The 15,566-nt window shown below is 36.5% G+C and overlaps 1 protein-coding gene across 2 annotated transcripts in view; it reads right to left on the reverse strand.

The window, feature by feature from the left end:
- AKAP7 (A-kinase anchoring protein 7) overlaps window positions 1-15,566 on the reverse strand; it is a 152,713-nt gene that overhangs the window by 58,266 nt on the left and 78,881 nt on the right. For both annotated transcript variants that reach the window (XM_078155132.1, XM_078155133.1), the window contains exon 6: window positions 2,978-3,125. In XM_078155132.1, coding sequence (XP_078011258.1) covers window positions 2,978-3,125 — 148 coding nt within the window. The remainder of the gene's footprint in view (window positions 1-2,977; window positions 3,126-15,566) is intronic.

Raw genomic sequence — 15,566 nt, forward strand, 5'->3', positions numbered from 1 at the left:
TTTCAATCCTTTTATAAAAATGCCATAGGTGGCATTTTTAATTACTAATGTTTTCCTTTTTTTTCTGTTTTTGGACTAAATAAATAGGTACAGAGTGATTACTTTAGGTTGTCTTCTCAAATAGTAACTAAAAGATAAACCTTAGAAGAGCACTTATTTCTGCCAACACTTTCTTACACATCAAATTCACAGTCAAAGATATGACTTTCTGAAGACTAGGAAGCCGGTAAGATAGTTATAGTATGGTATAAGTGACTTTTAAGCTGGTCTAGCCATAGAGGATAACCCCAGGAGAAAATGCTTTTCTGAAAGGCTTAATTAGTTGCTGATGGAAGTCTTCATAGAAGCCATGGGTAGAACTAAGCACAATGCCTCATACATAGTAGTCCTAAATAATTATGTTCTGTAGCAGCCAAAGTGGGAGCAAAAACAGCACATATGATGGCTTAGGACAGATAACTTCAGAAAAGGAACTGAGTGGAACAAGATAGTTTCTAAGTCAATATTTACCCATGTTATTTGGAAACAAATGCCACCATTATGAAGTGAATTTCAATTAGAAATATTCCTCCATTTGTAATCGCTGTTGTTGTCATCAATACAGATAATAATATGTGCCTGATGTTTTCACTTACTAAGAGACAACAATATCTCTAAATCACTCTAAGATATACATCCCATGTACCACCTATAGGACAATGTCTCTGTCTTACCAAAAGACACTCATGTACATACCAATATCTCTTATGGTCCTAATGATGATATAAACAATTTCCTACTAAACTATTTAAGACAATTCAGTCACTAGACCAGTTAGGACTTATGCTGTCCGTCATTCTATGTAATCTTGGGAATGTACACGATGTCAAAAAATATCAGAAGATCAACAGTCAGGGAAATGCTCCCACCAGAGAACTGTATGCTTCTTTTTCCATCTCTAATAATCTGTAGCTGTTTTCAATTTTCACCAGTAATAGGCCTTTAGGACAGGCTTGCTCAGGACTAGTTCTCATCAGGATGAGTATGGTGATTTAATTTCTTCATCTTGCTGCTGGTGTAAGCTCTCTGTTCACCGAGTCTTCTTTCAGCTCCAGTGGCCTCTCTTCATGGAGTTGAGAATTCCTACCTTGGTGTGTCAACTGGTATCTGTGTCCAATTAGTTTCTTTTTGCTTATCTGGCTTCTAACTCCATTTCTGCCCTCATCACCATCACCAGCTCCATTTTGCAAATTTCATATTGGCTTTGTTTCCTGAGCTCCAGTTCAGTGCCCTCATCTCATCTGACATGATAACACACATCCATTCCAATGAAGGAGAGAACATTCTAGAGCTTGATCCAAAATAACAATTGATTTCTCTTTACCTAATGAGAAGGCCTGAATATAAGGTCTTAAAAGTCTCAGTGGAAGTTTCAGTGTAGTTCAAACTCCAAGAAATATAGGCTGAATTTGATTACAACCAATCTAAGTTGGCAAAGCAATAAAAGCAAATTCACTTTGCCTAGGATATATGAAGGGCACTTTCTCATGAGAAAGTATGCCCTACCAAAAGCAGACACTGTCACTTAATTCAAAATTAAATGGTAGTTTAAACTGCACAGTAGACTCAAATAGCTTAATGGGTATTTATAAACTATTACTTGTATCTGAGGTCTTATAGCAAAATGCCATTACCAAGGGTGGTGGTTTTTTGCCTCTAGGATGAACTTGCAGTGACTAAGATCTTTGCCCTCTTCTCCTTTGCCAAAACTTAGCAATAAAATGGGCATCCAAAAGATATTATGAAAATATGAGAATCCTCTTAAAGATGAAATTGTAGATTAAACATTTAGAAATGGAAGGGAACTTCAAGGTCATCTCATCCAATCCCCCTGTTTTACAGTTGAAGACTAAGGCCCTGAGGCCTTGCCCAACATTACATAGTAACTGATAGATGTAAGATTTTAATTTAAGGCCTCTGACTCTGGTTCTCACTATGGAATGTCTCAGAGCAGAAAATTTATATTACTTATAGACTCTCTGGTTTATGATATCCATGCTATGGGAAGAAAGATATGGTGGTTCTCAAGTATATTTGCTATGGCAAATCTGGAAACAAAGTGTTATTTCTTGGATATTTTTGAAACTCTTTAATAAACTTCAGACTTCTAAAACTTTCAGGATAAATAGTTTTGTAGATTTCCTTCAAGCTGTCTTTTCTGAAGAAGACTTATCTTAGCTTGAACATTTTAGAGTTCTCAGGTAAATGTGAATCTTCTTTGAATATCTTCATACCACTTTAATGAAAATTAACAAGTAAGTTCTCATTTTAAAAAAATAGTCTGCATCTTGGAATTAAAGACAGAAGTTAAATTTCAGTAGATTTGCTCCTTTTAATGTTATTCATGCTTTAAGATGTAGGAAATAACTCTCTTTAATACAAGCATTTTCCACAGAAAGCACAAGACTGTTGAGTCTCTTTCTACAAATACCATTTCTTAGACTGATAAATTCTTGGAGCAATTTGTTCAAGGACGTACTTTTCCTGAAGAGAACATTTTAGGGGCAAACAGAGAAACAGTTTTCAATCTTTGCAAGAAACTTTTATTTTTTTCTCTCACAGTGAAATTCTGATTTGGACAATGCTATTTCTATTAAATACATCAAAAACATGTTCTTCACTGCCTCTTTTCAAAATAAAACATTAAAATGTGTGGCATAGAAGGCACTGTTGGGAGAGACTTCTCTAGGAAAAACTTGTATAATATTCTTTCATTAAAAGAGACAAATTTAATACTTATTAATTTTGACTCATAATGTTATGCTTGCTTTTGGTTGAAAACCATAGGCCCTAAAATCTTGATCCATAAAAATGAATACTGCATAGAAACTCTTATAAATGTTCATGTATTGTTGTCACAAGTTCTAAATTTTTACCCCTAATTACTGATACCAACCACAAAATCTGAGAAGAAAAAAGAAAAAAAAACTGAACTCACCAATCACAATGGAAGACTCACAGTGGTAGTAGCCATTGCTTTGCTTTTCCTTCAGCATGGAACAAAGGTCTATTCGGTACAATGATTCTTCTCCAAATTTGTGGTCTACAAATTTTTCATAGAGTTCAGGGTCTATTTTTTTCACTCCCTTGAAACAGCAAAACAAAATCACATTATTTAGTCATTTCATCAGGCAGCCAGATCATACATAGATACACACCCACACACACACATATGTATACATTATACACATATTATGAATACACACATATATAAAATATTCTTGACATAATGAATATTTTACAACTTCCTATTGCTACTTCAAGATGAAAAACAAAAATATAGATATATTTATAAACATGTACATATGAGGGTGGGGGGTGGGGCAGTGAATCCTGCCTGCTTAAAAGTTGTACAACAGAAGCATTTATCATTACTACTGAATCTTGGGCGTGGGAAAACATGCAGATTTTCACATTCCTAAAACTCTCATAAACACTAACATATATCAAGTTGAAATCTAGTGTTGTATGTTAATGATAGAATATTAACCTTCAATTGTAGTGGCCAGATACTTAAGTTTTTTTTTTTTAAATGTGCATATTAGCATCCTGCAATAATTTTTCTTCTAGGGAAATATACATAATCTTAAATATTTTAGTTAAGACTATTACCATAAGATTTTTGAAGATAATTTGAATGTATTTTATTCAAAGGGCAGCTAAGTGGCTCAGTGGATAGAGTGCCAGGCCTAGAGTCTGGAAGACTCATCTTTCTGAGTTCAAATCCAGATTCAGACACTTAATAGACATGTAACCCCATTGGACAAGTCACTTAACCCTGTTTGCCTCAGTTTCCTCATCTGTAAAATAACCTGGACAAGAAAACTGCAATCCACTCTAGTATCTTTGCTAAGAAAACCTCAAACTCGTGAAGAGTTGGACACGACTGAAAAATGACTGAACAAAAAAATTTTATTGAAATATAAGGAAAAACTCTCAAATTCAGTTTTCCTCCAAATCATCTTATTTTCACTGTCTTAGACTGGGAGAGTAAGCTGTTAGAAAGTTTATGCAGGGCATTTTTGGCACTTCTGAAATACTACACAACATGAGGGAAAATAGCTCTCTCTATACTCTGGCACTACAGCAACTACTCAACTATTTGGATCCCATAGTCCCAAAACAGTATGTGTCTAGAAACAGGCTGAACAAAAAGATAGCACTCTGAAGGATGGGTTTACTGATCTCCCTGGGATGTCGCATGGGGATTTTCCAACTGCACATTTTCTGTATTCACAGATGTTGCTGAGTTACAAAATGACAAGTTTGTCTCTAGGTGGAAGTCAGCTGAGTCTGCAGCCATAGCCACAAAATAATCTGGGAAGAGAGTTTGCATGGGGCTACTTTTCCCTCTTCAATATGGCACTGTAGCACCCTCCAGAGCTCAAGAGGAGAACAACTGGTTCATTACTAAATGCCTATATGTGTTGATCTGAATCGTCCTTGAATGAGTTGAAGTTTTTTAAAAAAAACATTTAGAAGCAGCCTAACAGCTGCTAATGAGGAAACTAAGATTTGTAAGCAGTCACAATATTTTCTTGAGCTCACGGGATCTCCAGATGATAAGAGTTAAAGAAAGGCACAGCATCGGTACAGAGATGGGCTGTGGGAGTTTGGATCAATCTGGGTATGTGCTTCTACAGCCCATTAACTCCTCCCCTTAGAGGTGCCCCGGCTTTCCCTTGCCCCTTACTACCCATTCCAATGTTCACCAGACTCTTTATTAATACCAAGAAATTCCAGGCTGTTGAGCATGAGAGAGAAATATTGGGATTTAGGTTTACTTGTATTTTACTTGGTTATATTATGTTTCCATTTGGCTAAGTTTAAATACTAAAAAGGCCAGAATTCAATTCCTATGATTTTTATATTTTTAGAAGTCAAGCTAAATGGATGAGAGATAATGTGGCATAACGAATAAAGAGCTGACCTGGGAAGTCAAGAAGACCTGGGCTTAAGTTCCATCTCTGACATTTACTGGCTGAGTGACCCTAAACAAACCACTTAACTTCTCAATACCTACAGACCACTCCCTAAAACTACTTCACAGAGAAGAAACAGGGCTACTTTGGTAGAGGACATCCCTCACAGGAAGCTCCCTACCTGAATAAAATAACAAGTCCAGTTAAAAAAAATCAGGCATAAATATCTTTTCACTAACAAATCCAACAAATAAATGAAATAGATTTGTCATCATTTATCTAACAATTTGTTTTCACTCAGTTTGGACTCAGCACCTTGGTACTTCATGTGTTATATAAGGAAATGGAAATGTCATTTAAGAAAATAAAATTCGGAAAAGCAGATATAGCAAACCAAATACATAAGAGAGGGAAAACCACGCTAGAAGCAATGTGGTCTTGAGAAAACTGGGGGATGTTTCAGCGAGGGGGGAAACACCAAAAAATGGAATTATTCACAAAGTCTTATTATTTCTATCTCTACCCTATCACCCACAACTGTTCTCTCTGTTTATATAGTCATCACTACCTCAGTCTAGGCCCTTATCATCTCTCACTTGGACTACTAGGCTTTTCTCTCCATCTACAGTAGGGGTTTCAAATTCCAATAGAAACAGAGGCTATTAAATTATACAGAAGGATCCTTATGGGCCACATGTTGAATTAGAATACATATTAACATTATCTATGATTTATTGGATTTTTATTCATTTTGTTAAATATTTCCCCATTACATTTTAATCTGGTTTGGGCTGCACTTGGGAGTGTTGTAGGTCACATGTGGTCAAATGGCTACACGTTTGACATTTCTGCCCGACAGTGTCTTTCTTCGTGACCTCAGCACCTGTATGTGCAGTTATCATCTCTATGCAGATGACATCCAGATATACATACCTAGTCTCAGTTTCTTTCTTGGATTTTAGTTCTACAACACCAATTGCCTATTAGACTTTTTGAACCTGATGTCTCACAGACATCTCAAACTCAAAGGGTCAAAACCAGAACTTATTCTCCCCCCAAAACCTACATCTTCTAAACTACCAATTTTTTCCAAGAGTGCCACTATCCTTCCAATCACCCAGTTTTGTGATATCAGTCATCCTAATTCCTCATTCTCATTTGTCTGACATATCTAACCCATTACCAAGTCTTGTTGATTCTACCTATACATCTCTCTTAGTTACATCTCCTTTTCTCTGCTTAAACAGTTATCATGCACTTGGATTATTGCAATAGACTCCTAATTGACCACCCTGTCTCAAATCTCTCCCCTTTCCAATTAGTCCTTTGTAGTTAGAAAGCTATAAAATTGGTATTCCCAAATGACAGGTCTCATTACATCACTCCCCTACTCAAACTCCAGTGACTCTACATTACCCCAGCACCAAATACAAACTCCTCTTCTGGACACTTTATAACCGAGTTTCAACTACCTATCTTGATATCCTGTGAATCCCTATAGCCTACTTTAAAAAAATCCTTAAAAGGTAGGAATACAAGAACTATTTAATGCCACTTTTTATAAATCCATGTATTTTTAAAAGCAGAACATTACATTTAAGTGCCAGATGTCAGGAAGTACTTGAGGCAGGAATATTTAGGTTTGAATTCCACCTTAAACACTGTGTTACCTTGGGCAAGTTACTTAAACCTCCTTAAGTCTCAGTTTTCTCATCTGTAAAATAAAGATACTTGAACCCATCTCTCAGAATTGTGAGGATGAGACTGGATAATGGTGTTTTGTAAAAACACCATTTTTGTAGAGTGTTTTGTTAGCCTTAAGACACCATATAAATGTCAGCTTTATCATCATCAGTATCTTCATCATCATCAGTTTTGTGAAGAGTCAAGTCACATATTATAATGAAGTATCAATACCTCTGGGAGACACAAAGGGCCAACACATTTTCAAACCTTGTCTAAGATCAACAAATGGCATATCCCTTTTCTGTTTCCCAGGATAACACTCAACAGATATTAGAAATGTAAGGCTGAAACAATAGAGAGGTTAGGGCTAGAAATAAACATTTTAAGAGACATCTACATATAAGTTAAAATCATGGGAACAAATGAAATGAGGGAGGAAGCATAGAGGTAAAAAAAAAGAGAAGGAACTACAGAAAAGAACTTTATGGGAAAGCCCATATTTCTGAGCCAGAACAAGGAAGAAGAGACACCAAAGGAGACTGAGGAAAGGGGTGTACAAGACATACGAAGGGAATCCGGAACACAGAACATTCAAATAAGATTTTCAAAAAAGAAAGGGTGATCAATAGTGTCAAATATAACAAAAAGCAAGGAAAGTAAGAATGGAGAAAAAAACGCACTGAGATAAGTGACTGGGGGGCCACACCTTAAGAAGGTAGTTTCTGGTGAGTGCCAGGGACAGAGATTTAATTACAAATAGTTAAGAAATGAGTGGGTAATGAAGTGGACACATTAAGAGGAAAGCCATTATTTCCATACTTCCATATTCAGCTCATACTGAGCTTCGGATATGGTATAATGTCCAGAAGAAAAGATGTCAACCTCAGGTCTTTCTTTAGGCTCTGAATTCTCCATTTTAAAATAAATCAGAAAGAATAAAGAATAGGATAGCCTCATCACAGTGATTCAAATCTGTTTCACTTATTAAACCAATTTTTGTGAAAAGTGGGCACCAATATTTTCAACCAACTTTCAACATAAATCACATAGATATTGCATTACTATGGAATGAAATGGTACGATTACTGAAACCATAATTTACGGTCAAGACTTGGGGCTGCATGGTTTAAGGAGAAATAAGGTTTCTGGAGATGCTAAAGCACATTTACATATAAGAAAATATTTGCAATAATTGTCTAAGATTAGAACAGTATTTACATTGTCTAAAGCATAGTACATGTATAGTACAGATACACAAAATAATATTAGCATGTACTTAAATTCTATTAGTATGAGCTTTATTTTCAGGTTATGTTCATATTTTGAGATACATTTCTTTCACAGAAAACTGTGCCCAAACAAAGAATGTCCCAAAAGTCTTAGTGCATGTTTAAGTCACTAAGGCTTAAACTCTATATAAGTTTCACTATCCAACTTCAGTAGTAATTTTTCAGTTAGCAGATAAGTCTAGGAAAATAAAAAAGTACAGATGAATAGAATGTCATTTGGCAATTTAAGAAAGATTCCACTTTTTATGTAGTTACCTACAGTTGCCAAATTGTCCCTAAACATAGAGTCTCTCAAAGACCAATTTTACAGCTGAAGAGGCTAGAGAGAGAACCTCTTACAATGTTAGTGAAGTTTTATTTGTTAATTTGAAGGTGACATTTACATTGAACCTAATAAAGACCACTTATTTCAAGTGGGGGAGTGTTTAATACTTCAATGAATTTTATCATTTTGCTCAAGGTAACCGAAACTTATCAATTATGTATGACTTAGCTGAAATGAAATATATGAAATTAGATAGTGAATCAAAAAATCAATAAACTTTACTCAAATAGCAAGAACCATCAAATGAAAGAGATTATAAAATACTGCTTCTATTAATCATTACATTTGAGTGAAGACTTACTTCAGCTATTCAATTTATGTCACGAAGAAGCATCAATTGTGTCAAAAGCTGCCTGAAACTCTCTCACATCATTCAAAAAACTCAGAACTGAAAGAATCCATCACTCTTTAGAGTAACTTGACCACCAAACTGATGATGATATGTCCAGACTATGATTTCGTTGGTATAGGAAACTCCATCTTGGTAATGAAATTCTCTTGACCAGTGCAGACAAGTGAGTTATATAGGGTTCCGAGGGGTTCGGTGACTTACCTGGAAAAACAGGGCCATATATGTATGTCACAAGCAGGACTTGAATGCAAGTCTTCTCTGATTCCAAGGCTAGCTTTCTACCCACTACACCATGCTGCCAATGATGCTGTTATATAATGATGGCACCATCTCACATTTATGAAACTTTTCATAGCTTATAAAACACTGTGTACATAAATTATTACATCTGATCCTCACAACAACCTTGAAAAGTATGTAAGGAATTTACAGCTGATTATCAAGGGAGTTAGCCTACTTATTTAAGATAATCCAGCTAGTTAGTGGCAAAGTCAGAAATTAATTAAACTCAAGCCTTAGACTCCCAGTCCACTGATGTTTAGAGCCTGCCTATACACAAATCATGATATGGATGAATCTGATATGTGAAAGAAAATTATTTCACAGAATCATAAATTTAGAGCTATATTGGAAGTTTGTCTAGCTTAACATTCATATTTTATATATGAGGAATAAGTCCCATATAAATTAAGTGACACATATTAAGTTAAAGACTGGGATTCAAACTTAGGTACTGTGAATCTAAGTCTAGCATGCTTTCTATTATATTACTCCAGAAACCCTAAAAAATAGCATTTTTACATTGTTTTTAAATATGTGTGTACATATACATATATGCATATGTATATGTGCAATGTATATATGTGTGTATAAAACCCACGTGTATGTATGTGTGTATATGTATGTATGTATGTATGTCTGGGAAGTTCTAGAATAGCAATGTGATGCCAACTCCATTTCTAGAGCCAGCTATAAATAATGTCAATAATCAAAACACTTCATATGTTTTGTAAACCTGAACATAAAACTCACTAAGGTAATGACTGAAGGTTTTCCCTCTTTTGTATTTATGATTATTCTGACACTGATATCTGAGGGTGCAATGGAAATACTACTGAGTTCAGGCCTATTCTTGTGACTTCCCCTAATCACCTAGCAAGCACTGGGAGGTATGATGGAAAGAACACTAGACTAGGAAGTGGGTAACAAGAGTCACTATCTTGACTATGCCATTAGCCACTTTACATCAACTCACCTGTAAAATGAGTTCAAAGGGACAGGGCTAGATGATCTTAGAGTTTCTTTCCAGCTCTAACATCCTGTGATCCTCTAATAAAGGTTTTCACATTTTGGGATTCTTGTTCCAGTAAAGTAGAGCTTCTGGAAGGATGGCTTTTCATTTCAGCAAAACCCAGCAATGTGGTATCATTCTCACTGATAACAACTCATTGATCTCAGGTCAAGGATTATAATGAACCAGTAGCAGATAGGTCCTAAATATTTCTAGTTATATAGTCATGTATCTAGCTAGTTATCTTGGTTCATTAAGGCTACTCAACGTACTGAGAATGAGTCTTGATGACAATTTCAATATGACCTTCTAATGGAATCAAACGACCTGAAAGGACATCATACTAAAACACGGTAGTGGGTGCTGGACTTTTTGGTACATGAACTTGATGCAACCTTTACAGAGTCAGGCTCTTCAGTGACTGGCTTGAGGTTTTTTCATCATCTGTCATCCCCAGAAGGCTCCTGTTGTGGAGCTTCCAATTGACTTATCTGATTTGAGGAGAAGAGATCTTTGGGTAATTTTTTGCTAGTAGAGAAACCAACAGACCAGTGGCCTTTGATGAGATTCAGTTCCCAGAAAATTGTCTGAAACAGTAATCTGAAACTCTATTTTTATTTGAAATAGATAGCAGTAGAACTGTGGTCCCAGGAAACAATGACAAAGATCACAAACAGAGAGATGAGAGAATGCCTTGGTATGGGGGTGGGGGGTTCTTTAATTAGATCAATTTTAGTTCATATATGTTTACTGATAAACAACAACTTCTTTCATGAAAGTGTGAACAAGACCTGGGTTCAAATTCTTTTTTTGACATTCCTTGTGTGACCATGGACAAGTCGTTTAAACTCTGAGTCTTAGATTCCTCATCTTTAAAATGAGAGGTGGGCCTACATTGTCTCTAAAGTCCCTTCCAACTATAAATCTACATTCCTATAAAAAATATCCTTTGTACTACTAATATTAAACTTGGTATTTTGTAGTCAGCATCTCCAGGGCCTTTGCTTTAGCTTTCCATTACTTTTATCCCTTTGTTGTGCAAGTAACTATATAAAGGATTTTTAATTTCCTGTGAAAATTTGTTGAAGTCAAAGCTGTTACATTATGTACACAAGAGAGAAGACCATCCAAATCAGCCCAGTGATACTCATTTTGATTTCATAATTTCAGACAGCTGCTACTAAGACATTCTGAGCCTTAAATATATTCATCAAAATTTAAAACAAAAACACATTTATTTCTATTTGATTTTTGTGAGACAAAGTATCACATGAGTGAAGATACAGAAAAAAACCTTAATTTTGTGAAATAGTTTTTAAACTCCACAAATTTGATTATGATCAATGGTGACTGAGTATAAGGAAATTATACACACACAAATATTCAATTCAAGATTATTTACAATAAAATATCTGCATCATGGTTTATTTGAAGAAAATGTTACTTTCTATTTTTTTGTTGACATTATCACCTATTTTTCTTCACAAGCTCTTTATTATCTTTAGATTAGTACCATTTTGATTGGTCTTCTGCATGAAGCTTGCAACATATCACATATGGGACATAAAACAAAGAAAAAAGGAACAAAGGGAGAGGGATTAAAAAAGAGGCAGAAGCAAAGGTTGGTGGTAGGGAGGGAGACAGGATGAAGAAAAGAAAAAAAGAGAAGGGAGAGGAAAGAATAAGGAAGGAGGGGGATAAAAGGATGGAGAGACAGAATCAGAGACAGTATAAAGAAACCGAGAGAGAATTATATCTCACATTTATAGAGTGTTCTACAGTAATACAAGGCATTTTATATACATTATTTAATTTGCTCCTTAGAACAACTTGCGGCACAGGTGCTACTATTACCCCATTCTACAGATGAGGAAACTGAGGTGGAGAGACAGTGAGTGAGTTATACAACATCACACAGATACCACAAATCAGGACTCATCTAACTCCTGATCACTTCTCAGCAGCTAGCTGTTCCAAGCCTCATTTCTCCTCAAGCTCCCAACTTCATCATCACCTACTTTGCTCTCAGTGAATAACCATGCTCCCAAATTTAACTGAGACTATCCAAAATGAACTGCCCTTATGTTCCCCCTCTCTTCCTTCTTAACTCAACCTCTCTTTCTTCTCTCTAGTCTCAGAAGAGATAGCATCATCTTTGCCAAAGCTAATTTCCTCTTTCACAACCACTGCCGCCGCCTCTGGAACCCTTTATCAATTTTTTTCTCTTATCTTCAATTTTTCCCTTTCTTCTGGCTTGTCCCTCTCTGCTTACTTGAAATTAAAAGTAATATAAACTTCTCCACATGTTTTCACCCCTTCAAATTAATATCCTACTTTTCTCCCCTATTTCACTGCCAAACTTCTAAAAAAAAAAGTAGTGCTGCTTCCTCCACCCGTTCACTCCTTAACCTCTCTCCGAACATTTCCAACTGCCTAACAGACATCTGAGGGACAACTAGGCGGCACAACCAATAGAGTGCTGGACCTGAAATCAGGAAGAGTCATCTGAGTTCAAAACTGGCCTTGGTCACTTATAAGTTGTGTGACCCTGGGCAAGTCACTTCCCCTGTTTGCCTCAGTTTCCTCATCTGTAAAATGAGCTGGAAAAGAAAATGGCAAACCACTCCAGCATCTTTGCGAATAAAACCCCAAATGAGATCATGCAGTTTGACATGACAGAAATGACTAAAAGATAAATTGGACATTTGGAACCGCATGTCTCATAGTCATCTTAATATCTACATGTCCAAAACTGAACTCATTATACTTCCCCCCAAATTTTCTCCATTTCTGAACGTCCCTATTATTGTCAAGGACATCACCATATTCCCAGTAGCCCAACCTAGAAACCTAGGTGTCACCGGAACTACTGTAACAGCCTCCTGGTTGTTCTCCCTGCCTTGAGAGTCTCTCCACTCCAGTCCAACCTCCAATCAGCTATCAAACTAAGCTTTGGAAAGCAAGGTCTGACCATGTCACATCACCCCCCAATTCAATAAATATTAGTGGCTCCCTAGCACCTCCAGGATCAAACAGAAAATCCTCTATTTAGTGTTCAAAGACCAAACACAAAATCCTCTATTTAGTGTTCAAAGACCTTCATAAGCCCCTTCCTACCTTCTCAATCTTATACCTCACCCTCATACACTCTGTGAGACTGGTTTCCTTGTTGCTTCTCTCACAAGACTAAGCATTCCCTCCCTCATCTCTGCCTCCTGGCTTCCCTGGCCTTCTTCAAGTCCCAGCTAACAGCCCATCTTCTACAAGAAGACTTTCCTGATCCGCCTTAATGCTACGGCCTTCCCTCTGGTGATTCTCTCCAATTTATCCCATATACATCTTGTTGAACATAGTTATTTTAATGTCTTCACTATTACACTATGAAATTCTTGAAAGCAGAGACTGATTTTTGCCTTTCTTTTATCCCCAGTGCTTAAGAGTGCTTGGCCTATTATAGCAGGTCTTTAAATGCTTGCTGACTGAAAAAACTGCTTCTCCTCTCAACTTCTCTATTGGAGTTCATGGCACCGCCATCTTCCCAGTCACTCAGTGTCAGCAGAGTAAGGCAAAAAGAGCATCCTGGGGAAGAGAGGTAGAAGATGATACAGGAAGCCCAATATGTGGTTCCATGGCTTCAGACAACAGGTAGACTAAATGTAGGCTGGTGGCATGGATACATCCACTAGTCTACTCTAGAGCATTTAAGAGAGTCATTGTAGGAAAGAAGTCAGTATATTAATGTTTGAATGTATTTCGGTGAAGTGGGTTATTTATCTGCTCATAGTGTATTAATAAGAAAATAGATTTGGAGCCAGATGATCTGGGTCATAAGACTCTGTGTGTTACTTTCAAAACTGTCCTGCTTTTCTGTGCTTCCTTCTGAACTTCATTCTGTTTTCTTTTGTGCATTTTACAAAGAATCACAATGGCCTCGTAGTTAACCAAGAGGAAAGAAGGAGAAAACTTTGTAACAAAGAAACATAATCAAACAAAACAAATCTACACAATGGTTATGTCCAAGAACATATGGCTCTGCATTTTGTGTCTATCTCTTCCTTTCAGAAGGTAAATCTTCTTATGTGCTGCATCATAGGCCACACAGAGACTTGGTTGATCATTGCTTTAATCACAATTCTTATGCTTTTCAAAGTTGTTTTTCTTTACAATGTTGTTGTCCTTGTACAAAATGTACAAAAAGTATTGCTCAGCTCATTTCACTATGCATCAGACTTCTTTCTTGACTTTGTATCAGAATCCTATCAAAGATTCTTTGAAATCATTTCTTTTGGCACAATATTATCCCCTTACATTTATATACCACAATTTTTTCCAGCCTCTCTATAAACTAAGAGAGAATCTAATACTTACTCTGACGGGGTACAGTAAATCTCCGTAACTCCACCCCACCCCAACTTGATTCTAAGTTCTTTTCTATTTTCTCCCTTCTAATCCTCTCTTTAGGACCATAAACTTTGTTTTCCTTATGTCTATTCTCCCTTTAATATTATCCTCCCTCTCAACCTCCTTCCCCATCACCCCTCTTATTTCTCTGTTGAGTCTGATGTATTTCTATATCAAACTGTTGGGTATGTTTAACTCTCCTTTCTTAGTTTTCAGTTAACAGTGAGGCTTATTATCTTTTTTTGTTTGTTTTGTTTATTATCTTATGCCTACTTCCTCCACCCTCTTTGCTCCATGTTGTATCCATGTTCTCCTAATGAAACCAATTATGAGAAACAGCAAGTTATATCCTCCTTTCTATACTAATTTTTTTCTCCTTTTACCCATGCTTCTCTTTCCCTTCTTCAAACTCTCAAAAAATGTCAATTTCTAGGCACTCTGTTTTTCTTATTTCTCCCTCAATACCCAGGCTATTGAGAAACAAATGTGACCTAGGGTCAGATAACTGTTATGTATCCGAGGACTTGAACTCTGTTCCTCCTGACTTTGAAGCTACCTTGCTTATCCACTACCCTGCTCTATCACTGACAAATTCAATAAAGCTTTAATCTGTATACGAATAACAATTATATCTAAATGGAGCTGGGAAATAGTGATACATGCGTGAGCCATTGTCTATTCGCTCTACAACAACAGGCATGTTTGTTTATTTAAGGATTTGTATAGAGTTTATACAGAAGCCTCCACAGTCCCACAGGAGTTTGTGGTCCACAGCAGGGAACTGTTCATTTAGAGCATTAAGTATTTTTCTAAGCACTGTTTGTAATTTCCCCAATGGAATTTTAACAGCTAAAGAAAGGATTAGAAAGGAGATACTTTTTACTAAGAGTGAGAGGAAAAGATAATGACTGACTCAGCCAGAATATCTACTGCTGTTGTTCAGTGGTTTCAGTTGTGTCTTACTCTTCCTGACTCCATTTGGGGTTTTCTTGGCAAAGATACTGGAGTGGTTAGCTCTTTCCCTCTCCAGCTCATTTTATAGATAACGAACTGAGGCAAAGAGGGTTAAGTGACTTGTCCAGGGTCACACTGCTAGTGAGTGTCTGAGACCAGATTTGAACTCAGGAAGATGAGTCATCCTGATTCCAGGCCCTGCACTCTATCCATTGTGCCACCATCTATCATAATCACAATTTATACATGTCTTCATAGATTGCTTAATAGCCTCTATACAAACCAATGTTTTTGAGAAGCTCCAACC

Source organism: Phascolarctos cinereus, unplaced genomic scaffold (assembly GCF_003287225.1).
Source record: "Phascolarctos cinereus isolate Bilbo 61053 unplaced genomic scaffold, phaCin_HiC Scaffold_5;HRSCAF=322, whole genome shotgun sequence".
NCBI lineage: Eukaryota > Metazoa > Chordata > Mammalia > Diprotodontia > Phascolarctidae > Phascolarctos > Phascolarctos cinereus.